The sequence below is a fragment of the Cnephaeus nilssonii genome (assembly GCF_951640355.1).
Source record: "Cnephaeus nilssonii genome assembly, chromosome: 2".
Classification (NCBI taxonomy): Eukaryota; Metazoa; Chordata; class Mammalia; order Chiroptera; family Vespertilionidae; genus Cnephaeus; species Cnephaeus nilssonii.
In genome coordinates this window covers 22778708-22805455 of record NC_137073.1, presented here as the reverse complement: position 1 = coordinate 22805455, position 26748 = coordinate 22778708, and the positions used below count along the sequence as shown (strand labels likewise).

Genomic DNA, 26748 nt, shown 5'->3' with positions numbered 1-26748 from the left:
TTAATTTTGGTAATGTATTTATCATTGGAAATGTGTGAGTCATTATCCAGTGAGTGATTGAGTCACTATGTAAGTGCTAAGTAACATTGGAGAGGTTGTTGTTACCTGTTTTATATAATCCTATCATTTTCTTTTTTCTTCCTTGTCCAAAACCTTGGAAAGAAGAGTGGGAAAGCAGAAGTTAATAAAATGGCAGAGTATAGAGTAAAATGAGGACTCTTTCCAGGATGAAAGGTACCACATTACAGGTTTGCCTTTTGGAATGTCACTACTTCCCAGAGTAAAGAAGTGAGAGAAATTCCCCCAGGAAGTATATGACTTCCTAGCCATTCTGATTAAAAGCCATGTATTGTTATCTAGTGGTATTTAGCTTTGAAGTATGTCATGATTTATTTGTTAGTAGTTATCTTCAAGAGGATTTTTCCTGACCTGATATTCTGTTTCATTTCAGTGATCCTAGAGAGACTGGCTTACACAAAAATCTTGTAGAGAGCAGATGGCCAGTTGTAATGTGAAAATTTCCACATTGTTCACTCAGGCATTCTGTTTATTCTTTCAGTGTCCTTAGGTACCTTACTTTGTGTGGGTACAGCAAGTACTGCTTACTTTAGGCCTCTGAGAGAGAATTTATTTCAGAAGCTCAGCACTTTATTCCTAGAGCCACCAGGTCTGAAGGTTCCCCCCCCCCTTTTTTTTTTCTATCTGAAGGAGAGAGGGGGTTGGAGGGGTTTTCTCCCCCCAAATTTGAGAAATATTGTCTTATGTATCCTTCTTAGATAATTGCCCATTATTCAGACTTACTGGTTACTGGGTTTATTATCTCAGCCTAATTTTCTTCCTGAGTTAAATGAATCTTGCTTTTTCATCATTATCACCCTGGCACTGTCCAAATATAGCATGAACCATGCAGATACTTTAAATTTTTCTGGTGGCTGAATAAAAATTTAAGGAGAAATAGGCGAAACTAATTTAATGATATAGTTTATTTAACCCAGTGTGTCCCAATTATTTCAACATGTATTAATATAAAAACTATTGAGTTACTTTATATTCTTTTTTTGACCAAGTCTTTTATACTTTTACACTTAACAACACATATCAATTCAGATGCTAAATTTTTATCGGAAATACTTGATCTGTATTTAGGTTTCATAAAATTTACAGTTGAAAAAGTCATTTGCATACCCAAGTTGTAAACATACATAAAAGTTTCCAATGACTGTGTTGAGTATCACTTTAAAATTAAAATAATTAAAAGCAGCCCTGGCCAGTGTGGCTCGTTGGTTGGAGCATCTTTGCATACACTGAAAGGTTTCAGGTTTGATTCCCGGTTAGGGCACTAACTGCCTTCCCCTGCAGGCCGGTCGCCTCTAACTGCCCTCCCCTGCAGGCCTGTTCCCCGCCAGCTGCCCTCCCCTGCCAGCCTAGTTGCCCCTAACTGCCTTTCCCCGCAGGCCTGGTCGCCCCCAACTGCCCTCCCCTGCAGCCTGGTCCCCCCCAACTGCCCTCCCCTGCTGGCCTTGTCGCCCCTAACTGCCCTCCCCTGCAGGCCTGGTTGCCCCCAACTGCCCTCCCCTGCCAGCCCGGTCACCCCTAATTGCTCTCCCCTGCCAGCCTGGTTGCCCCCAACTGCCCTCCTCTGCTGGCCTGATCGCCCACAACTACCCTCCCCTGCTGGCCATCTTGTGGTGGCCATCTTTGACCACATGAAGGCAGCCATCTTGTGAGAAGGTGTGAGGGTCAATTTGCATATTACCTCTTTATTACAATATAGGATTTTTGACTACTTGAATAGAGTTACGCCACTGCTGGACATTTTTTTGTGAAAGGATGGGAGAGCATTTTTCTGAATCTATTTAAAAAAAATTGTTTTTATCCACACCCAAGGATATATTTATTGATTTGAGAGAGAGAGAAACATCAATGGGGAAGAGAAACATTGGTTGCCTCCCGTACGCCCCCTGAGTGGAGATCAAACCCGAACCCTTTTTTGGTGTATTAACTGATGCTCTAACCAACCAAGCCACCTGGCCAGACCTGAATTTATTTTCAATCAACAAATTTAGAGTCCTCAACTGAAATATTGAAGCTTCATTACTTTCAGACAAAATTATTCAATTTTATAAATAACAAAAGACCCCTAGTGTAAAAAGCCATGAGCTCTGCTTAACAGAGAATGTTCTGGATATGGAGATGAGAAGTGTTATTTTCTTGCATCATTCTTACACTATGAACTTCCTCTGCTAATTCAGTTACTCCTTGTACACATGAAATGGCAAATTTAAGCTGCTTTTCCAGCAAGATTTCTACGATATGCAGAGACATAAATAGATGTGTGATTTTTATAAATTTCTCAATATGAAAAAAATAAAGTTTTGAAATTGTAGTATGCTTGGGCATGATAAAATCTGTTCCGTTCTGTGCAGGCAAGCTCTCTATTCTTATTAATTAAACAGATTATTGAATGGCCTCTTTCAACTTTCAGGTCGAGCTATCACTTATTTCTCTGATCCAATAAAACATGTTGGTGACTTTGGCATACTATCAAGTGAATTTCTTTTCTGGCTGCTTTTTTCCTTCTTTTCTCTTTTTAGCTATGGCTGTCCACCAAGATTCAGTCCCCTCCTGGAGAGTGCTGTCCATTGGTTCTGCCAATTCATGTCCTATCTTAAGTCTTGCTTTTTCTTCTGACAGCTTTGGGATCTGAACTTTTTTGACATACCTTTTTTTTTTAAATTTAAATTTTGAACTAATTTTATACTTGCAGAATAGTTGCCTAAATAGAGAGTTCCCTAATTCCCTACCTTCACATAGCCTCCCCCAATCTTAAAACGTTATATAACCATTTGTGAAAACCAAGAAATTAACATTGGTACAGTATTATTAACTAAACTGCAGACCTTGTTTGAATTTTGCCAGTGTTTTCATTAATGTCTGTTTTCTGTTCCCAAATCCAGTCTGGAATCCCACATCACATTTACTTATTTTTTCTCCTTAGTCTTCTCCAACCTGTGACAATTCCTCATTCTTTCCTTATCTTTGATGACCTTGATACTTTTGCAAAATAGTGGTGATTGTTTATTTTATTGTTCAGATTGTTTCGGCTTTGGCCTTTAGGAGCATCTTGGGTTAGTTCCCCTATCCTTTCATATATCTATAGTTGTGTGTGTTAAAAGCCATAAGTTTATACTGATTTCCTCTGGTTCCAGTATGATACCACAGGGTTCATGTTAGGGGTCCCTTCTCAATATATAACTTCTTTCTCTCTGCTCTCAGAGTCCTAGCTCTATCTTTAGTTTTACAGTATCCAGTTAAGATCTGTTTCTAGTTTCTAAGTTTTTTATCCCCAAGCCTTCACCCCTTCATTGTAGTGTGGTACATTTGTGATAAAGTTAGGTGTAATTTCTAGTGTTTGTATTCCACATTAGGTTTCCCCACATATGGGTTGGTTTAATGATTTGTTTTGTTTTTGAGCATGTGAAGGGTGTGAAACAAGAATCTGATATAAAAAAGGTCTACTCAGAGGAGGGTCAAGCCACCTCATCCTTGTTCTCCAGTTTCCATTCTTCCTTCTTTGCCCCCTATCATATAAGCAACCACTCTCTTAGTCTCTGGTTTATTCTTCCTGTATTTCTTTGGGTTTGTGCCATTTTAAACTCATCAGGTTTTTATTAAAGATTGTCCAGCATGGCATTAGTGACATAGTCATTTCTACTTCATCCTTGACAGACACTCCTCTGAAAGAAAAGACACTACTGCTGGGAGGTAGACACCGCTTGTTCGGAAACCTCTCGTGTGTTTAGTACCTTAATACTTAATATTTTAGCTACTTAGGTATGATTTGGTAACTTTAAAATGTAACCAGTATTATATTGCTAATAAAGCAGAAAGTGGATAGGAAAAAATATATCTTTTCCTACACCATCTTATCCATCGTTTAAATATTTAAGTCCATTTCTAATCACACAAGTCTTACATATACTCCTTGGGGAAAGAAAGAAAGCTTCACACATAAGGATAAAGTCCTTTTTGCTCTTCATCTCATATTCTTTGAGATACTTTTATACATTTCTGAACATGTGTGCCAGTAGGAAAAAAGTATTGTTTTATAAATGTGATGTTTCTTTTGTTTGTTTTGGGGTTTTTTTGTGTTTTTTTTTTTTTTTTTTTTTTACAGAAAAGGTAAACTACCTTTCCTCAGCTTTTTCACTCACATATGCCTTTAAATCTATTCATGTTTTGTAGGTAGCCCTGCCCCATTGTTTTTAACATCTGCAGAGTGTTTCTTGGTGCCTTTCCTCACCTGACTCTTAGTGCACATATGTGGATACTAAGAAGTGGAATTGCGGGGCTGTAGGCTGTGTTCATGTTTCATTGTGATCAGTACTGCGTGTGTCATTGCTTTCCCTTGTGGTTGCCATTTTACCTTTTCTATCAGCATTCTATCAGAGTACTCATTTCTTTATTGATCACCAATACTTGATATTTCCTATCTCAAGTTCTGGACAATCTGAGGATAAAATTGGTATTTTGTTTTAATTTGCTTTCCTTTGAAATAGTGAGGTTGAATGTATTTTCATGTAATTATTAGCCTTTAACATTTTCTTTTCTGTGATTTGCTCATTTTTAACTGTTTTTTTCTTATTAATTTGTGTGAGTTCTTTGTACGTGCTAGACTCATTCACTTATTGATCTCTTATAATATGCCCAAACACTGTTGTAGGTTCTGGGGTAACAGCAATAAACCAGGTTCCTAATTTCACAGAACTTAGGAAGAAGTTAGATTTTAAAACATCTAAATAAGTCAATAAAATTATATAGATGTTAGTAAGTGCTATTAAAAATAGGGTAATGGTAGAGAGAGTGCCTGAGTAGGGAAGGAGCCCCAGTTTTCCCTTACAGACTTTATCATTTGCCCTGAGGTGGGATGGTCAGAGAAGGCTTCTCAAAGAAGGTGCAGTCGGAACTGAAACCTAAATGATAAGAAGGGACTAGCCATGGAAGTGTCCAGACAGAGAGAACAGCATATACCTGGGCTCTAAGGTGGGGCTGGTGAGTGAGGGGTAGCATAAAGTGAAGTCAGATCAGCACAGATGGACAGAAACAGTGAAGGTGATTGTCAGAGTGTTACTCAGGAGTAGGCGAGAGGTCTGTGTCAGAGGAGGTTTCTTAGCTCCTCTTCCATTCCTGCCAGGCTAGGTGACCAAAGAGGGCTTTGCTCTGGGGAATTTGTGCATCTAGACTTGATCATTGGGTTTTGTGGTTGTTTTAAGGCATAGGCCTTTTCTTTAATAAAGGAAAATTTTCTGTTTCAGATTACCTAGGAACAGTACGATTTGGGGTTATCACAAATAAACATCTTGCGAAACTGGTATCCTTAGTACACTCTGGAAGTGTGTATTTACATAGACATTTCAACACATCACTTGTAAGTATTTTGAAATCACGTTTATATTAGTGCAGTGGTTCTTAACCTTATTTAGGTCACAGACTTCTTTGAGAATTGGATAAAATCTGTGGATACTCTCCCTAGGAAAGTGCACATGATTTCTTTTTAAAAATATATTTTATTGATTATTTACAGAGAGGAAGGGAGAGGGATAGAGAGTTAGAAACATCGATGAGAGAGAAACATCGATCAGCTGCCTCCTGCACACCTCCTACTGGGGATGTGCCCACAACCATGGTACATGCCCTTGACCGGAATCGAACCTGGGACCTTTCAGTCCTCAGGCCGACGCTCTATCCACTGAGACAAACCGGTTACATCAGTGCACATGATTTTATATGCAAATTGAGAGTTCTTATAATCCCACTCTAGGGCCCATGCCATGCATTAGAGGGCTCTTGAATTTAAAATCTAGAAATTCTTTGTTTATATTCTTAGGTTTTGGGACAGCCTTGTTAGTTTTCCTTCTTGGATGAAATTATAGAACTATTCTGTTGGGGAATTGTTACTCTGGGCCCATGTTCTCAGAGATTAAGCTTCCATTGGGCTATGTTCTTTGTTTCATTGGTTCCATTTGTCTAGAGTAGCAATATGGCATGCTTTTCTCCTTAGCTGATACAATGGATTTTGAAGTTCTTGTCAAGTCACAGTGAGAGGTTGATGACTTCTCACCTCCATTGTCATCTTTGTTTCCTGATTTCATTTGCTTTTGGTGGACCAACCTCAACTCAGCTATTTCTGAACTTTTGACCTGTATCCTGCTAATCCTGTGCTTCTGCTCTATTTATTGTTGCTTCCTTGGTCCCAATATTGAGAGTTTATTTCTCTTAAGTATTTTCTATTTCTAACTTCATTGACAGTGTCAGTGACTTAAAGGTCGAATGAAGACCAATAGTATCTCTGTACCCACCTTGGCTCAGCATACAAGTCTTGTGCCTTGTAGGTACAATTAGGCAGCACTCTCCAGGAGATACCTCCTTGGTTGCCAGTCACCCCAGCTTCTGCATATTTCTAGTAGCCCACGTGTTGTGCTTTCCTTCTTTCAATTTATATCCCAAAAAATCAAATGTATTTTTGTGTTTTCTAAATAGAAATGTTTATTACGATGTTTGTTATTTTAAATTCTCATCTTCCCACTTTGAGAATCACTGCTGTGATTATCTCTCCTCCACACACCCACTCTCATTGCGCCCCTGCCTAAGCTTCTTTTAACTCCAACTGCTTTTGCTGTCTATCATTTTTCTTCATCTGTCTTTCATAACATGCTATATAACCAACGTATACCATATTTATAATAAAGAGTACTGAGGAAGAAATTAAAATAGATGGAGAAAAGAAGATAGGACTATGAGAATGACACTGAAAAACATATTGGGTTTCTTGTATCAATTCCATAAATTAAAGTTGGTTGGTTGATTTATCAGCAGAATTCCTTTTATCAAATGAAATATTATCACGATACTAGTATTTTAAAAAATTAATGCAGTGGACATTAAAAAAAATATTTTATTGATTTGTAACAGAGAGGAAGGGAGAGGGATAGAGAGTTAGAAACATCGATGAGAGAGAAACATTGATTAGCTGCCTCCTGCACACCCCCCTACTGGGGATGTGCCCGCAATCAAGGTACATGCCCTTGACCGGAATCGAACCTGGGACCCTTCAGTCCGCAGACCGATGCTCTATCCACTGAGCCAAACCTGTTAGGGCACAGTGGACATCTTTGTTATGAATCTATTTAAGACTGTTGTTTTGGGGGTGGCAGGGTATAAAATATCTCATTGTGTGTAACCCTCCAAAGCACTTTGGTGTAAGTTTTGTTTCAAACTTACTGATATATATTAATTGGAATTTCAAAAATAATTATATATTGGCACACTTTGGTTGTTGTAGAAAAACAAAGCAAAAAATCTAAGTATCTCTTTCCTTCATTCTGTACACATAAAGTGTGATTCGTGGCCTTATACAAGTTCTAGGTCATTTATGGATTCATTCAAGTATTTGTTGAATTTCAGCTCTGTGTCAGGTTTTTCTTAGCCACTTGGGCTATAGATGAGCAAAACAGATACAGATTGTGCCCTAATGGAAGGTTCATTCCTGCCCTTATGAGCCAGTCTTTGAGGGGCAAGGTGATAATCTAAATGATCCACGACTCTATAATTTCTGTTTCCTTAGATACTCACTGATCCTTTTATAAAATAACCCAATAACACTAATAGCTCCCCTTTATAAGGTGGTAGAGGTCCCTGTTGCCAGCAGCAGGCAGGGAGAATTATTTATTGATCGATGAATCTGTCTAATGGGAAAAAGATAAATCACATGATATGAAAGTCACCTTTTGCAACTGCTCTTGCTTTTTCCAACCGTTTGTGAGGAAATGCTCTGTCTGGAGAAGTAGAGCCAGGTTTTAGCTGCACAGGCAGGGGCAGGTCGTGTCGCAGCTCTAGGCCTCGTTTCCCGCACCTGTGAAGTGGTAGGGTTGATTTGGCCTCTTGAGGACAGGGCTGCTGTGCTTTGATCCTGCCCTGCCTTTTATCCCATGTTTGTCCTTCACAGGTCTTTCCCAGGGAGGTCATCAACTACACAGCTGAGAACATCTGCAAGTGGGCCTTAGAAAACCAAGAGACACTCCTTCGATGGCTGCAGCCACATGGTGGAAAGAGTCTCCTGCTGAATAATGAACTGAAGAAAGGACCAGCCCTTTTTTTATTTATTCCTTTTAATCCCTTAGCTGAAAGTCATCCTTTAATAGATGAGGTAAGAGATCTAATGTTAAAAGGTATCTCATAAGGAGTAGGAAAACCTCCATCACTTGGACTGCTCTCATTCTATTTTCAGAATAATTTCCACGTGTAGCTGAGTGGTTGCTAGGAGTGGCAGTTGTGTTCCTATGGTTACTCCTTTCTCCTGTAAAGGGGCAGGAGAGCCATGCCTAGGATAGGATCCACCAAAGCCTCTCTGGCCACGTTTACTGACAGCTGCTCAGGTCTGGGTGAGTCGGAGGGGACAGGGAAACCAAACCATGCCTCCCGAGAGAAGGACCATATGCCCCTCTTCCTTTGATGACTAATGTCAGGGAATGGGATGGACAGCAACACAGGCAGGATTTAGTATGGCCTAGGACAGTGGTCGGCAAACTCATTAGTCAACAGAGCCAAATATCAACAGTACAACGATAGAAATTTCTTTTGAGAGCCAAATTTTTTAAACTTAAACTTCTTCTAACGCCACTTCTTCAAAATAGACTCGCCCAGGCCGTGGTATTTTGTGGAAGAGCCACACTCAAGGGGCCAAAGAGCTGCATGTGGCTCGAGAGCCGCAGTTTGCTGATCACGGGCCTAGGAGATGCTATTGTCATGGGGGCTGGCCAGACTGCCGGCCTTCGCCATCTCAGCTCAAGAGCCAGGAGCAATAGTGCTGACATTGGGATCGCTTATGTTTCTAAACCTTTCCTCTTAAACACAGATAGCCAGAGTCTGACCCTCCCTCCTGCCTTTCTGCTTCATCTGGTGTACTCACTCTGTCTGGGAGTGAGTTTATTTCATACATGGATCATTTGGAGCCACTTAGAGAGCAATAACAATCAGCAAAGAACACCTGGGATTGCTAAATTGGATTTACTGGGGTTTTTTGTTTGTTTTTTTCTTCCCTCAAGGATCCCTTAATTTGGCCAAAGTCAATTTCAGCCAGCCAGTTTACCACTGGCCAGGTTAACCAGACACTACCTGTCCCCAGCCTGTCTGTGTGAGCCTAATGGTCTGCCTAGAGGGAATGGAAGGCAGGGTTCTTGCCCAGCCAGACCCTTCACTTTGTTCAAGTTATTATCCCTGCAGGGGGACATTCTGAATGTTCGCTGCTATCCTGGTTTAAAGGAAGAAAGGAGAAATGAAGTAGCTTTGTTTCTGCTTTGATTAAGGAGGATTTGAAGTAATAAGACTTAATTTCTTTAGAAAATCTTCACTACACATTTTATGAACTGAGACCCTCTTCCAAGTTATTAGGCCTTTACTGCATCTAATATTAAGAGCTTTAAAACTCTTTGTAGAAAAGGAGGGGTTTTCAAGCAAGATGTGGGTTTTTACTTTAACTTTTAAACTTTCCTTCTGGAGAATTTTATTTTGTCTAGTTTGGGCATGCCAGGGTCCTGGGTGGGTGGTATTTTGTGACTGGAGCCTACTTCTGTGTTTAGGAGGTTGTGGTTGGATTTAGACACCTGGTGCAAGGACTCTTGCCTTCCAGCCCTTTGTTCCTGGCTGAATGTCTCTCCCCATCTCCCCTGACTCCTTTGTCTATGGCTAGGCCTTCTGTTTATTACACTTTTGCCTATGGCTCCTTTCCACAGGTTTCATAGCATCCCTGCAAGGTGAATGGATTCCCTTAACCTGTGTGGTTAAAGTTGCTGAAAACCAAGTGGCATCTTAGCAGCATTGGGAATTACTTAGCAAGTAAAGTGTTCTGTGCAGTGTAGTTCCCTTTTTATTTCAGATCAGTTTAGGAGATGTTTACTGAGCACCATGTCAGGGAGCCACAGGGGAGAAAGTTGGGACACAGGCTTGGTCTCATGGCCTCAGGGGCTTGTCCAATAGGGGAGCAAGAGCCTGCTTATAATTCAAGGCAGAGGAAGGTCTGGGTCAGGAGGAATTGAAGGATAGAGGACTGTGTCCCAGGAAGCTGAGGACTGGGCAACGGAGAGGTTGGGAGAGGCAGTGGGAGGGGCAAGTATTTGAGACAGACCTTCATTGGTGGCCAGGGTCTTAATGGATTGAGAGAAATTTATGGGAAGGAACAGCTTGAGCAAAGGCACAGGGGTGGCGAAGTTGCAGCAGGTTTAGGTTTTAGGAAATAGTACAAGTTGCCTGGCCTTCATAAATGGCTGATTGGAGAAGACCCCAAAAAAACCTTTGGAAGAGAGGCCCTTAAGTGCTTCTTGGAGGACTTTAGCATTCATCGTAGCTATCAAAGTCTCACTGACCGTGTAAAAATGTCAGCAGAGCTGTGTGTTACTATTATTAAAGTTTTCCTGGTAGCAGTGTTCCATAAAAGAGAAGATCCTGAACTTGGATGGTGGTGGTGGGATGGGAAGGGGGTAATGCCAGGGAAATAGTGACACATTGACCAGAAGTCATTTGCAGGAAGGGTGGGAGGAATGAACACACTTCACAGGGTGAGTTCTAAACTCATCAGCTCCTCAAACACAAAATAGTTTAAGCCTTAATCCTTATTTTTCCATTACCACCTCTTTAGGCCTAATTTTGGGCAGACAGCTGAGGAAGCTTACATTGTGAGAAGAATAAGGTAATCGTGGAATGAGAGTAGTAGATCTGGGGGCTTGCCAAGCAAGGAAGTTTGGAGCAGCTCTATCGGTCATGGTGATGGAGGTCAGTAAGACAGCCATGTGATGGCCACACTGTGAGGCCACGTCCAGGACCAGGCAGCTGCTCCCACACACGTACCCACTCTCCCCACAGGAGAGCACAGCCTGTACTGCATACAGCATCAGGCCATGACCCCTGGGGTCACTAGAGTCTAGAGAGGTCATAAGACATCTCAGTGTGCTTATCAAAAGAGATGCTTCTGCAGCCAGCGAGTCTCTGTGACTTGTTTTCAGCTCTCACAGCCCTGCTTTGAAGCATTCACAGTCTGTGAGTTTGGTAAGCAAAGGTGGTTATCTTGTTCAGATTTACCAATTTCTCTGATTAAAGAAATGGAATGAAGCAGTTACAGTGCAAACAAACTTATTTGCCAGATTTCCTTATTAGTTCACATGGAATTAAATATGGCATCAAGTGATTTACATATGGGATGTAACTTGAGCTGCAGTTTTCAAAACTGCCTATAGTATAAAAGGAATATAGGCCTGGCTGATGAGGTTCAGTGGTTAGAGTGTCACCTCTCCCCCCCCACCCCCCATTCCGAAGGGTTTCTAATTCAATTCCCAGTCAAGGGCATGTATTTGAGTTGCAGGTTTGATCATTGGCCTGGGTCTGGGCATGAGTGGGAGGCAATCAATCGACGCCTCTCTTTCCTTCCCTCCCTCCCTCCCTCCTACTCTCTCTAAAAATCCTAGGGTCAAAAATCCTAGGGTCAGGAATATTAAAATCCTAGGGTCAGGAATATTAAAAAGAATATAAAAGTAAAAACTAGCTTACTTTATAGGAGAAAAATAAAAATTCCTCATTCTTCAAGAGTATTACTCTATACAAAATATTTTCTTCAATTAAAAATATCCTTGATATGGCTGCAATGCGAGAGAGAAGAATGAAAGATGAGAAAAAGACTTTTTAAGGAATTTTGCTGGGGGGGGGGGGGGAGGCCATGGGTAGGAGTGGTAATGTACTATTATATCTTTGAATATTAAGAAGTACCAAGATGGGGCCAGAGGGCAGCTGGGCTCTTTATGGATTATAGAGGCCTGACCTTACTAGTATAATACGCTGTCAGAGCCTTATCCAAAAAGGGCTGAGAGGCTTCTGTTGTTATGGGGAAGAAACAAAACACTGGTTATCATCTAAAATGACCTTTTTTTTGTGCCCAAGAACTATTCAAACTATTTTTCTGAACAAATGCATATGTCTTGGATTAACTTTCTCTAAATATCATGTTATAAAATTGGGAGGTTTTTTTAAATTGGAAAAGCACTCATTAAATGGCACACTCTCTCTCTCTCTCTCTCTCTCTCTCTCTCTCTCTCTCTCTCTCTTAATGAAAAATAATCCTAAGTGGCTTAACTTTTTAACTGACTTTGGCAAGATTTGACCCAAGTTAGCATATGATTCTATTTTAGAGAGTAAATACATTTTGGAATATGACTTGCTCGTCTTTCTTTTGAAACTGGGGTGAGTGGTGGGTGGTGAGTTACTCAGTTTGGAAATGGAAGAGTCTTGGAACGAAATGTAAATCTAAATAGCTAATACTGACCTGAGGGCAAACAGTTAATCTTACTAGGAAATGGAAGCATGCATGTGCCACTTGTTCACCAGGTATTTATTGAGCATTTGTTTTATGCCTGGCTCTGTACTAGGCTCTGCAGATAGCAGGATAAATCAAATGTGGTTTGTGCCCATGAGGATTCATAGCTTGGGAAGAGGGGCATCTCAGCACACATTTATGAGATACTTTGGAAAGGGCTCTGGAACCCTGAAGATGCAGAACCCAACACTTCCTGGGGTGGGGATGGGGATAGCTTTCCTGAAGCAGCCACCCTGGTGCTGCGTCTTAGGGGCGGTATTGAAGTTTGTCAGATGGAGTAGGTCCCAACCAGGCCTCTAAAGGCATGGCATTGTGAGTGGGCCTGGCATTGTCTAAAGAGGGTGGGGTGACACTGGAAAGGCATATGCAGGCCAGATTATGTTAAATTTTTTTGCTACAGGTAATAAGGAGCCATTGAATGCCATTTGCCAGAGGAGTCTCATGTTTAAGGCAGTATTTTTAAAAATAAGTGGTGCCCTAGCCAGTTTGGCTCAGTGGATAGAGCATCAGCCTGCGGACTAAAGGGTCTTGGGTTCGACTCGGTCAAGGGCATGGACCTCGGTTGTAGGCTTGATCCCTGGCCCTGGTCAGGGTGCTTGTGGGAGGCAACTAATCGATGTGTCTCTCTTACTTACATTGATGTTTATCTCTCTCTCTCTATCTCCTCCTCCCTTCTACTCTGTCTCAAAATCAATGGAAAAAATTCTCGGGTGTGAGGATTAACAAAACAAAACAAAACAAAACAAAAAAAGTATTCACAGTGTGGAAGCTCAGTTAAAGTAGAAGCCAGAAAATGGTGGTCTGTGACAGCTGAGGGCCTGAATTGAGCCAGTGGCTATGGGAATGCAAATGAGGGACCTGCTTTCCCAAGCTGAAGTCAGAACTGGCTGGATTTGAGGCTTTCGGTGAAGCAGAGGAGAGAAAGTGAGGATTAACTGATTTTTCCAGTTTGATGATGCCCTTTCCCTGAAGAGAGTGGGTACTGGAGGAGAAAGAGATTATGGGGGAAGGTAAGATGAATGGGTATGTTTTGAAACACATTGAATTTGCAGCCTTTGACGCATGAATTTATTTGGAAATATATATGGCGTGAAATGCTTTGATTCACTCGTTAGTTATTTGGGAAGTTTTTTACTATTAGTTCCAGTGGTTCTCAACCTTTCTAATGCCGCGACCCTTTAATACAGTTCCTCATGTTGTGGTGACCATATGGTTGGGGGTCACCACAACATGAGGAACTGTATTAAAGGGTCTCGGCATTAGAAAGGTTGAGAACCACTGGTTTAGACGAAGAAAGACGTATGGAGGAGTTTTGCAGATGTAAAGGAAAATGTACTCAACTGGGAATTGAGATTTAAATTCTTTTTCTGGTTTTTCATCAACAACCTGGATGTATATTGTGGGATGAGCCACTTTACCCCTCATGCTTTGTTATTGTCATATGATAGGCCAAAACATCTACCCTAAGACCCCTTTTGTCTCTAAACATTTGGTTCACAATTGGTTAGTAGAATGACATGTTCTGAAAAATAATCCTAGCCTCCTTATTAATAGATTCTGGTGTGACAGCTTTTGATTTGACACAGTGCTTCCAGCCAGGGTTCCTACTTGTGAATCAGATTAGGATGATTTCTAGGCCTCTGTCACCCATGCCTCATGCGTCCCACCCTGTGTTGCAGATCACCGAGGTGGCCTTGGAGTACAACAACTGTCACGGGGACCAGGTGGTGGAGCGGCTCCTTCAGCACTTGCGGCGAGTGGATGCCCCGGTGGTCAAGTCTCTGGCATCTGAGCCCCCAATTCAGCTGCTGGACCCGCCGCTGATAACGGCGTCCCCCTGCTGCAACACTGTGGTGCTGCCCCAGTGGCACTCGATCTCCAGGACCCACAATGTCTGTGAACTATGTGTCAACCAGACGGCTGTAGGCATTAGGCTGAGCTCGGTTAGTGTGCCACAGTGCAGCTTTCTTGAGATGGCAGCAGCTCTGGATTCTTTCTACCTCAAGGAGCAGGCCTTTTATCATGTGTCGGACAGCATGGAGTGTAGCAATTTTTTGAGTTCCTACAGCCCTTTCAGCTACTACACTGCATGTTGCAGGACTATGAACAGGGGTGTGGCAGGCTTCATTGATTCTGAACCAGATGTCTTCAAATCCCCAAACATTGCATTTTCTTCACTCGAGAAGGAATGTGAGGTTGATACTCCAAGCTCCGTTCCTCACATTGAGGAGAACAGGCATGTCTTTCCTGAAGTGGACATGAATAGCACAAACTTCACAGGCCTGAGCTGCAGAACCAATAAGACCCTGAATCTCTACCTGTTGGATTCAAATTTGTTTTGGTTATATGCAGAAAGGCTAGGTGCGCCTAGCACTGCTCAGGTGAAAGAATTTGCTGCAATTGTTGATGTGAAAGAAGAATCTCACTATATCTTGGATCCAAAACAAGCTCTTATGAAGTTCACCCTAGGTACTGTAGGCACTTTCCTTCCCCAAGCACAATAAGTTTGCATAACTTGATATAGGTAACTTTTATCTGGGGATCTCATTACATTTGGTCATGGGGGTGATGTCAACTCTTTAGCTCATTTGAAATATTTAGGCTTGGTCATAATTTATAAGAAGCTAAGTTTGTCTATTAAATGGAACAGAAACTTTCTAACTCAAAATTTTTGGTAAGTTTGTCATTTAGCCCTAGGGGGTAAGAGTCCAACATTCCAGATTGGCAGTACCTGTCACATTTCTAAGGTAGGGAGAGCTGCAGTGTTAGAAACCTGGCCACTGTGATGGAGAGCCCTTTTGGTGTGAATGTCCCATGGGGCTGATGAGTGTGAGTCCTAATAGCAGCTTCATTCTCAAGGAACTTAAACAGAAAGCAGTGAACAATAGAACCGCCTGTCCTCCCTGTTTGTCTCAAAGATTTAAATGTACAAGTGTCAAGGCCTAATTTCTGCTGTTCTTTTATAAGGGTTGGGAAATGCTGCTGTGACCTTGGGTGCCTAGATTGTAATAACAAGTGTCAGGTTTCAAACCACCTTTTGGGGGGTAAGACCCATTCATTATAGGAGAGCTTGCCCTTGGGACTGCTAGGGGCTTGACAGCTGCAGTATCTAACCCACACTGCCCTGTTCCCAGGACCATGCTGACATTCTTGGTATACACACAAGAAAGTGAGAATTCAAAAGCCATGTTAGTTCAGTCTCATTGGAAACACCAGAGAAAGTCAGTGTTTGCCAAATGGAGACAGGAGGAATTTGGTAGGGAAAGAAGCCTTTGTTTTCAAGTTTTAGAGAGTATTATAAAAATAAAGTTAGAGCCCTAAGTAACAGTCCTTTCAGCTGTCTTTTTTTAGAGTCCAGGTGAAGCTTGTTTCTTCCATTAGACACATTTGAAAAGGCTTATATCAAGGCTTATATGATTTTGTTCTATATCAAGTTATATATATTACTAGAAGCCCGGTGCACAACATTTGTGCACTGGGGTGGCGGGGGAGTGTCCCTCAGCCCGGCCTGCACTCTCTCGCAGTCTGGGACCCCTTGCTCCTTACCACTTGCCTGCAGGGGAGGTGGGAGAGGCTCCCGTCACCGCTGCTGCGCTCAGCTTGTAAGCCCGGCTTCTGGCTGAGCGGCGCTCCCCCTGTGGGAGGGCATGACCACCAGGGGGCAGCTCCTGCATTGAGCGTCTGCCTCCTGGTGGTCAGTGTGCATCATAGCAACCGGTCGTTCCGCTGCTTGGTCCATTTGCATATTAGGGTTTTATTATATAGGATAAACAGGAAGGCACCTGAGTGTTTAAAGGACCCTGTGGCCTGTCACTGTGTATTCTTATTAATTTTTCAAATTGCTTCCAATTCATGTTTTTTTTAAGTTACAATTTGGTAAAAAAAAAAAAAGTTACAATTTGGTGTACTGAGTTTTCTTAAAATGAAGTAAGCCTGTGTTTTTTTTAAGTAAGTGTTTATTGAATTTTCCTGAATTCTGTTCAGTTATACCCAAGTACTCAATTAACTCATAATGTGGTCACTTTGAATTTAAGGGTAATCTGAAAGAAGCCTTCTTAAGATTCCTTTTCATCTTTTGTATCTATTCTGGAACATTGAGCTCAGTTGTTCTTTGTCCTGTAGTTGGTGACAAAAATAAGGGTCCTTGTAAAAACAAACCACATATGCTGGGAGTCATGGTCAGTTAGGAGAGTTGACTCTTTAAGTCAGCTGTCTCTGGGGCAATCTCAGAATTTAGGGTTCATACAGAATAGGAAATAACTCTTGGTTTTATGTTTCAAAACATACCCAAGTAAGTGTTATTAAGTGCTGGTAATGAATTCTCTTTAGCATTCACGTGACGTTCTTCACTTCCTCTCCCTCTGCAGAACGTCACATTGTTCATTAAGACCAAAATGGAGAGAGTTACTAGTAGATGAAAGAAAAGGAAGTGAAACTCAGATTAGTGCTGTTTCAGATGATACAGTGGCCTTTTCGGGGAGGGTAAAACTGTTGGTTCAAGTTAGGTTTTTGGATTATTTATGTTTTTTTAATGTGCTTTTCTGCTAAGTATATTTGAGTTTATTTTTCTTAACCTTCTAAGAAAGAAACTTGGAAGAACTTCAATAACGGAAACAAAAACCATAGCTCCTTGTCCTCAAATTAATGAGTGTTAAACAACTAATACATTACAGTAGACTGGTGCAATTACTGCATGTGTAGTTATACTTAAAGGTCTTAGTATTATAGATTGAAATCTCTTAAAAGATGTGTCATGTTGATGATTTATGCAGTCTCAGGTGTCTTGTTAGGAAAAAAAAAGCCAGGATATTAGAGTATCTAACAATGCATGGTGTTTTGTTATCTAAATTACTGAGTTAATACCACCAAAACTAAACCTGGTGCCACCCTGGGCAGCTTTGTTCAGGGTTTTGCATGTAGCTGAAGTGTTAAAAATGTGAGCCTGTGAAGTCATCCCAATTTTTAAAATGTAGAGTTTAAAGTAGGCCAGCTACTCTCCTTGTACTTAGAGAAGAGTTGATCTCATTTTCTCTTTATTTTTAGAGTCTTTTATTCAAAACTTCAGTGTTCTCTACAGTCCCTTGAAAAGACATCTTATTGGAAGTGACTCTGCCCAGTTCCCTTCTCAGCATTTAATCACTGAAGTGACAACTGATACCTTCTGGGAAATAGTCCTTCAAAAGCAGGTATGGGTCTGGTTAATGTGGCTCAGTGGTTGAGCATCGACCTATGAACCAGGAGGTCATGGTTCGATCCCCAGATAGGGCACATGCCCAGGTTGTGGGCTCGATCCCCAGTGGGGGGCATGCAGGAGGCAGCCTATCAATGATTGTTTCTCGTCATTGATGTTTCTATCTATCTACTCCCTTCCTCTCTGAAATCAGTAAAAATATATTTGAAAAAAAAGCAGGCACGGAATCATGAGAGAGGCAGAAATCAAGCCATCTACCCTATTAAAATTATTTCTAGTCCTGGCTGGGTGTCTCAGTGGTTAGAGCGCCGAACCAAAGGTTCTTGGGATCAATTCCTAGTCAAGGGCGTGTACCTTGGTTGCAGGTTCAATCCCCAGCCCCCGTCAGGGTGTGAACAGGAGCCAACCAATAGATGTGTCTTTCTCATGTCGGTGTTTTTTTCTTCCCCTTCCCAACTCCCCCACCCCCAACTTCCACTGTCTCTAAAAATCAATGGAAAAAATATCTTCACTCTTTGAGTGAGGTTTTAAAAAAATTTATTTCTAAAGCTGGGGTGAGTGGTTGGTTTTGATGTACAGAAGATTAACCACATGATAGTTTTATTACAGGACAGTCGTGTGAATTACGTGTGGTTTTCTAATTGCAAAAGTCCTTAAGATAGTACATAATTGGAAAAATCTGAAGATTAATTTTTTCACTGTAGTATATACACAAGCAGCATTTATTGAATGCCTACAGGGTTCTAAGAAGGAGGGCCTGAGGAGCCCAGTCACAGCCATCTCCCCTTTCCCACAGGATGTTTTGCTGCTTTATTATGCACAGTGGTGTGGCTTCTGTCCTTCCCTCAATCATGTCTTCATCCAGCTAGCTCGCCTCCTGCCAACGGATACATTTACTGTTGCAAGGTAAGGAAGCCTGTTCTGCAGCACCTTTGGCTGTGTTCCTGTCTTCACTCTTCCTTACAGCTTAGCCATATGGTTTGCAAGGGTCTGCCCATTTTTCACTAACTTTGGGAAAGACTTGGTTGAATTTAATTATCAGCTTAAAGTCATGAGCAAAACCTCATTGAAACCCAAGATTTCCAGAAGAATTCTGAGTGTTTTTTCCATGATGTTGAGTGTATTTAGCCCTGATTGAATTCATAGGAGGGTGAGTGCAGTTCTGTGGGAGCAGTGCTGACCTGGTTGTTAGGACAGCCCCCTGGAGAGGCCAGCTTCCTGGAATACCACAGGAAGGGCCCTGGAGTTGCATAGCACTAGGGCCTCGGCCCACTGAAAGGAGGCCAGTCCTCGGTGTGCTGCCAGCCGGCCCTGGGACCTGGAGTAAATCTCTCCACCAGGCCTTGTTTTTCTCCTCATTTGTAAAATTGAAAGGAAAGATTGGTTGATATCCACATGTTCTAGTTTTGTGATTCCGTGGAAACTGTATGTGATCTCTTCAGTAAACAAAAAATTTTAAATTGTGTTTTGTAAAAACAAGGCTCAAATAAAGAGGTTTGGGGTAAGGTAGAAAGCAGTTTTGGGGGAAAATTATTTAGATATAAGGTATATCTTCTCTCCCTCTTCTCCAGATAGATTAGAATTAAATATAAAATATCAAATCATAGAAAAAAATAGAAGATAGACTATTGGATTGGCTAGCTCCTTTGAGAGATGAAAACTTTCCAAAGTGAAGCAGTTTTAAAAAATCATGAAAGAAAATGAACAAATTCCACTAGAAAAAATGAGCAGTAAAAATAAATAAGGAAAACAGACCAAAAAAAAGGATAATCGTTGTATTTTATGGCATATATATTTTACCTATTATATATTCTGTAAGTGATGATGAGAGCCAAATTTGAGGAGTTACATTGCTGATACACACACACACACACACACACACACACACACACACATATATAATATATATTTACTTAATCTCAGAACATTCAGTGAAGCAGACATGAGTATCACTCTCTTTTTACTGAGGAAGAAACTGAGGCACAGAAAGATTAGGTAACTTGCCCAGAGTCACATAACCTGTGAGGGAGCAGGATTCAGAATCAAGTGTTCGTGCTCCAGACCCTGAAAAATTAAAATGGTTTAAGAAACTGCTAAGAGGAAACTGGTTCATACAATGGAGTACAGCCTTAAAATGGAAGGGAATTCTGACACACACTACAACATGAATGAACCTTGAAGACATAATGTTAGGTGAAATAAGACACAAAAGGATAAATACTGTATGGTTCTTGAAGCACCAAGAGTAGTCTGATTCATAAAGACAGAAAGTAGGATGGTGGTTGTCAGGGTTTGCAGGGAGGGTAGAATGGGAAGTTGTTTAATGGGTACAGAGTTTTGTAAGATGATGGTTGCACAGCAGTATGGATGTATGGTACTTAATACTACTGAACTGTACATTTAGAAATGGTTAAGATCATAAGTTTGGTGTTACATATATTTTATCACAATAAAAAACAACGGTGAGGGGGCGTGGAGAAACAGCTAAGAGAGATTCCAGTGTGAAGAAAGGACATGAGCCCTGGCTGGTGTTACTCAGTGTTTAGAGTATCAGCCCATGCACCAAAGGGTCATGGGTTTAATTCCCAGTCAAGGGCACGTACCTGGGTTGCAGGTTCAATTCCTAGCCCCAGTCAAGGTGCATACAGGAGGCAACTGAACAATATGTGTGTGTGTGTCTCTCTCTTCCCCTCCTCTCTTCCCTCCCACTCTCTCTAAAAATCAATGAAAAACATATCCTTGGGTGAGGATTAACAAAAAGAGAAAAGAAAAGGCATGAACAGGTTTTTCATGTAAGAGGAGAGAGTAAATAAACAAGTGGGGAAGTTATAATAAATGTAAATTAAAGCAATAAGTTTCATTTATACTTATTAAATTAACATGCTTTTAAATGACAGAATCTTGCTTTTATAAAATACAGTGAAATTAGCATAGTTAGATGTAGCTAACAGAATAAGTAAATTGGCATAACTTTTTTGAAAGCGTTTTAGCAACACTGTAAGAAATAAAAAAAATAGTTGCGCATTTTTTACCTAGTTAATTTCACTTTGGGGAATTAAGGAAATAGAACTTACATAGATGCATGAGCTAGGCATGGTAACATTATTTATACAGCAGTAGATTAATGGTTAAGTACATTATGGTTGGGCATTTGATGGAATTTTGAGCCACTCATTAGAACAATGTTTTGCATACAATTAATGGAAAAGAATAGAGGACAAAATATATGATTACTGCTCTTAACAATTCGTAGGCATGTATACCAAGCCTAAATGAGAGTCCCAGAAAGAAGGTCCTGATTAGTCCAATGGAATTCTGAGTGGATGTTTACAAATGATTTTCTTTTAATTTTACAGTTTGGTCTTCCTTTGAAGCCAAAGTCAGGAGGAAAAAGCATTTGATTATAGAATCGAGTATTCATCACCATTTGTTTAAAAAATGGAACTCAAATGTTTTGGGTAGGCAGGAATGCTGTTTTATTAGTAAAGCTGTTTAAAACCAATATAATTTGGTTATGTCATTTTTGAAAAAAGTGAATTTTATCCTTTTGGACAAATGGCACTAATCCCACCAATACTTTTTGAAAATTTCTGTCAAGTTAATGAGTCAAAACATTTCCATCTTTTGTATGCACTATTTGTAAGAATAGGGTTGAGCAGCCAGTTCCCTCTAGAATATTCTTTTTATGCAGTCTTAGCCCCAATATGTCCCACTTATAGCTAGCTGCAGGAGGGGCCACCACCTAGTACAATAGTAATTAAACATAGGTAGATTGGGTAATTTAGCACAGATGTCTTTTTCTGTATTAAAAATTTAATTTTAAATCTGCTAAGAAAATACACCTTTTTGGGCCTCTGTTCAGATTTACAAAATATAAAATATAGCATTTCTTTTCCAATTTATTTTTTTTGGTGCCCTCTCTGAGGCTTTTTTCCAATTTTCTTGCATCTTCAGAGAGGTTTGATGTATTTTGCACAATGATTTCCTTTGTTTTTCCAGAGCTAATTTAGGAATTAAAGTATTTGCCCAGATCTTGTCAGAGAGGTGGGACTACTCCAGGGTTGTCAGTGAGGCATTTTTTGGGAAGTTCATTTTTACTTTCATAACTTTACATTTCCACTCAGTAAGTGAAGTGGGAAGATTCATGTCATGGAAGTATTAGTGCATCTGGCATGAACTGTGTCCAACTTAAACCTAATGGTGCACTCACCGAGAAGGGGCGGGTTGAAGAAAATGCTCTAGGATCTTCAGTTATTTGATAAGGTTCTTTCAGGTCAGAGTTTTTTCACAGGTCTTTTACTTTTACTTTTCTTTCTTTTTTCTAGGATTGATGTATCTCAGAATGATCTTCCTTGGGAATTTATGGTTGACCGACTTCCTACTGTCTTATTTTTTCCTTGTAACAGGTAATGCAGAATTTTTTCAATATTTGGACAGATGGGATTCTTTTGCTGAAAATAAAATGGATTTAAGATACTTAATGGAAGTGAAATGTAAATCATTAGTTATTACTAAATTACTTTGAATAAAATGTATTGTGCAAAAAAAGGGCTATTAGGGACGAAAGGTAAAACAGCTTTAGTGTCACATTATGGTGGTGATGGTGTTTTTTTAAGAAGTTTGCCCCTCCCTGAGCTTGTGTTTTATACCAGCAAAGATGTCACCATCAAAACTCATTTGCTTTCTTGGCCTTCTGAGCATACAATGGATGCTAAGATTGACAGCAGAGAGCCCCACATTCCTCTGGGGCAAAACAACAGGCACCTATTGAGCCTTACAAGGTGTGTTGGTCCCACCTGTCCAAGATTTCATGTATATAATTTCTTCTCATTGAGTCCTGGCCATGACTACCTTGTTTCTCCAATGCAAAGAGGAAATAGGGGTCAAGGAGCCTTCTCCCAAGTGTGCAGACTTCTGTGAACATCTACCACAGGGCTGTCACCTGGATCTCCTCATATTTGTCTGAGTGCTACTCCAATTTCATTGATTACTGCTACTATTCTGAAAGCCCAGAAAGTAGGGGTGAACATTTATTAAAAGGGATACGACTTGGCATTTAGCATATGTGGATGTGGATGTTTTGGTAGAAAGGGAAATTAACTCTTGGCCTTTCAAAGCCAATAAACCAGATGTTCTCTCCCTTTTTACAGATTTCCCTTTTGTTATTAAAAGGGTGGGTCCTTGGGGACCCAGTCGCATGGCTTTACTGGGGAAAAGCATTTGCTGGGTTATTTCAGTGAGGTCCCTAACTCATATATGACATTTACTGTTTTAATTTCCTGCACTCACTTTTACCATTTATTGTAGCCATTGCCTTGATTTTTGTGTTTTGCCAGGAGAGTGCTTCCTTCATACATACTGAATCATTTCCTTGTTTTTTCCTCTTTATCTCAAAGAATTTTTTCTGGAATACTTCCTGTGGTAGTAGAGTCTTGTCAAATGGCACAATAAAAACAGAGCATGACTCACCCTATTGTACTACTGGTTGTGTCGTGAGGACCCTTTTCTTTCTAAGGAGCTTTAAAAAGCCACATAGTCACGGGATCATGGACAATAACACTAGCAATTCCATCTGGATGGGTCAGAGGCTGGGCATGAAATTTAATGAAACATAATTTTAGAATTCCAAACACAGTTTATAAAAGTATTAAAGCCATAACATCCAGCTCTGGCCTTTACATAAAGAAGTTCTCAGCAACTAGAATCCATGCATATATATTAGGAGGCAGGGAAAGACACCCAGAGACTTGGTGGCAGGGAGTTGTGTGTTTGGGGGCCTGAGTCTGGCTTGAGTAGCTTTCATTCTAAAGTTGTCTGATGTAATCAGCATGGAGGTGAGATTGTTTTCCACACCCACGTTGAGGTCACTGCAGCTCCTTAGTATATTCCTTGAATTGAAAAATCAAGAAGGTAAATATTGAACATGAAAAGACTGTCCAGTTCTATTTTAATGGAAAGAGCTTACTTGATAAACTAAAGCATTACTGCTTTGGAATGAAATTGTACTTATTTCCTCAAAATAAATTATAATCAGAAGTAAATGCCTCATTACCTCATCCAAAGTGAGTGTTCAGTTTACTCAGAAAGTAAATGGGCAAAGGATATGAGCTGACAGCTCGAAAAAGAGGAAATAAAAAAGACTGATTGATAACATGTAACAAGACCTTTTTCACAGTATACATGCTTATGTTATTTTTAGTGAAAAGAATATAAAATGTGTTTTGATAAAATACAAATTTGCACTGGTTAAAATGTGTACATAAGGGAAGAAAAGATGTCAAGATGTTGACAATGATTGAGGATTACAGGCGATCTGATGGTGCCTTTTGTGTGCTTTTTGCATCCTTTGCAAATTGTCTATAGTGAGCACATCTTATTTTATAATCATTAAAGGAAAACCATATGAAAGAGCTTGTCCTCTGACACAGTATGCAATCCAGCCCCTCCTGCTCCTGGCTGGGCCAGCCTTCCTGTTCAGGGGCATCTTAGAACTACCTTCCTTCCACCACTATGTGTGATATTTCAAAATATAGGTGCTGTGGCCCAGCCCTGGGCTAGGATATCAGAAGCGTGGCAGGGTTCATTCTAATGTATCCCCTGGGGAAGGACCTCACTTCTTCAGAGAAGCAGGCCTACCCTCCCTCAGTATGATAGCCCCTTCTTTGGAGTAGAGCCTTAGACCCCATTTGTCATTTTTTAAATCTGGCCTTTTACGTGCCAGAGGTGCATAAACATGCGCCTAGTGAATTTAGAGGAGAGTCAGGTAAATAGTGAGACCTTTACCACCACACTTTCAAAGTGATTATTTTTTTTGGAAGCAGTTTGTTGACACTCTGTCCTTGCTACTTATAAAAAGGTTGGAAGCATTTCAGCATACCCATCAGGTAGATTCATGGAGATTGCTCCAGAAACTCTAAAATGGCATTCTTAGAAATGTTTTCTGTCCTGTAACTGTCTCCAGATACATACACTGGTCTCTCAGCAGCTCTTTCCCTGGGGAGTAATTCACATTTACTCTCTGCCGGTTTGTGCTGCAGATCAGCCTCTGCTTGTTGTTCCTCACCTGCAGAGGCCAGGTGAGAATGGCTGGGAGGCCCCACTTAAAGACAGCTTGCATGTTAAGAAGATTATGCTTTAAAGAGGGCGTGGTTATATACTTATCCCCAAAATGTTTGAAATTAATCCATTTACCTGAAAATTTTCATTAACATTGTATAAAAATGGGGCATATCTGATTTTAATTTCCCTGTGATTTTTATTTCCTAGGGAAAGTAATAGAACACCTCTTATCTTTTCTTATGTATTTGGCCACTGGCTCTGTGTGTGGAGAGGGTGTGCAAGCTTTTAATGAATGATTTCTGGTTTTTCTAAGGAACAGGTTTTTTTAAGCTGACATTCATTGAGCATTTGGGTAACTTGTGTAATCCTTACAGCAGTCCTGTGAGGGAGATGGTACTCTTGTTAACCTTTTATAGATGAGGCAGTGGAGGGACATGGAGAAGCCACTTTTCTGGGACCTCCTGACAGTGAGCAGTGGCCCTGTGAGTTGGCTCCAGACAGGCAGCTTCCAGAGGCCCTGCTCTTAACCTCCATTTCTTTTAATACTCAAAAGTGATGATAACCATTGTTTGTCCAGCTCATACATAAAACTAGTGGTTTTGAAGTATTGCAGCCAGGTTGTGTACTAGTATACACAGGAAAATATATCTGTGGTAGAAATTTGCTCATCAGACAATTAAATGACAAGTTCTAAAAAGGAATTTTCTACAAATGGACTTGCAGTAAAGCTTTGGGCAAACCCCTTCTTATGTCACCCTCCCTCCTTATCATGTGTTCTCAGGACCAGGTAGCTTCAATTCCTCTGTTTGTGGGTCAGGGCTCCAGTAACAACTTCCCCATCATGGCTATCAAAATGTCTCCAGATGTTGTCAGATGTCCTTTGGGTGGGGGGGGGGGGTACAGTCACCCCCAGTTAAGAACTCCTGCCTTGTATAATATGGAATACATGCTAGCTGAAGAAACTGAGCTGAGTGTTTCAGGTTTTTCCTATTTTACCAACCATTGTTGATGGCCACAGGAGTGATGGGGGACAGCCCTGCCCCAGGACACCCTTCCTGACATGCCCCTGGGCCTCTCAGAGTATACAGGCCATTCTGCCCCTGGGTTCCCAGTGCCCTGCATCACTGGCTTTAGGCTTAGGCCTGGGAGCTCTTGTCTTTCTTGGAAGGTTGTGAATAGAAACAGCTCTTTGTCCTTAGCAACAGGCCTGTTTGAGATAAGCCACCTTAATTACGGAATGAGCATGTGGCACATCCTCAGCTTTGTAGAAAATTTTTTGCCCAGATAACATTTTCCTTGCTCATTTCAGTTAAGTCCAATCCTTGGAATGTCTTTTGTAAGAAATAAATGGCCTGACCTTCAATAGCATTCTGGTTTTGGACTAAACATGTTGGTGTGACTCTCATCTTTGACTCTTCCCTTTCTCTTCAGAAAGGACCTAAGTGTGAAATACCCTGAAGATCTTCCCATCACCCTTCCAAACCTGCTGAAGTTCATTTTGCATCACTCAGACCCTGCTTCTATCCCCCAGAACTTGGCTAACCCTCCTACCAAAGAGTGTCTTCAGAGCGAGGCAGTCTTACAGCAGCACATCTCCCATTTGGAGAGAGAGATACAGAAGCTAAGGGCTGAAATCAGCACCCTTCGGCGAGCGCAAATGCAGGTGGAGGCTCAGCTTTCCAGCGCACGCAGGGATGAGCACCGGCTGCTGCAGCAGCAGCAGACCTTGAAGAAGCAGCACAGCTTGCTCCAGCTGCACAGCGAGCAGCTGCAGACTCTGTATGAGCAGAAAACCAGGGAGCTGGAGGAGGTGGCCCGAAAGCTCCAGGAGCTGGCCGACGCCTCAGAAAACCTGCTCACGGAGAACACATGGCTCAAGATCCTGGTGGCGACCATGGAGCGGAAACTGGAGAGCAAGGACGGAGCTGAAAATCTCGCTCCCCCAGAGGAGGCGGAGGAGGCGCACTCTGACTATCCTGAGCCCTCAGGGTCCCCCCGGTTACCTGGCAGCACCCCTCCACCTGCCAATATCAGCTCCCCGCTGGCGGCTGAAAGGAGCAATGAGAATAGGACAGACTAA

The 26748-nt window shown here is 41.2% G+C and overlaps 1 protein-coding gene across 2 annotated transcripts in view; it reads left to right on the top strand.

Annotated features, from left to right (window-relative positions):
* TXNDC11 (thioredoxin domain containing 11) overlaps positions 1-26748 on the top strand; it is a gene marked incomplete at both ends in the record, with an annotated part of 66074 nt that extends 39326 nt beyond the window's left edge. Inside the window, 8 exons of one of the 2 annotated variants that reach the window (XM_079791621.1) lie at positions 210-234; positions 5316-5428; positions 8006-8206; positions 14098-14887; positions 17462-17604; positions 18406-18515; positions 21935-22015; positions 26100-26748. In XM_079791621.1, the coding sequence (XP_079647747.1) occupies positions 210-234; positions 5316-5428; positions 8006-8206; positions 14098-14887; positions 17462-17604; positions 18406-18515; positions 21935-22015; positions 26100-26748 (2112 nt within the window). Of the gene's footprint in view, positions 1-209; positions 235-5315; positions 5429-8005; positions 8207-14097; positions 14888-17461; positions 17605-18405; positions 18516-21934; positions 22016-26099 lie in introns of those variants that run through there. The other variant, XM_079791620.1, reaches the window with a different exon arrangement.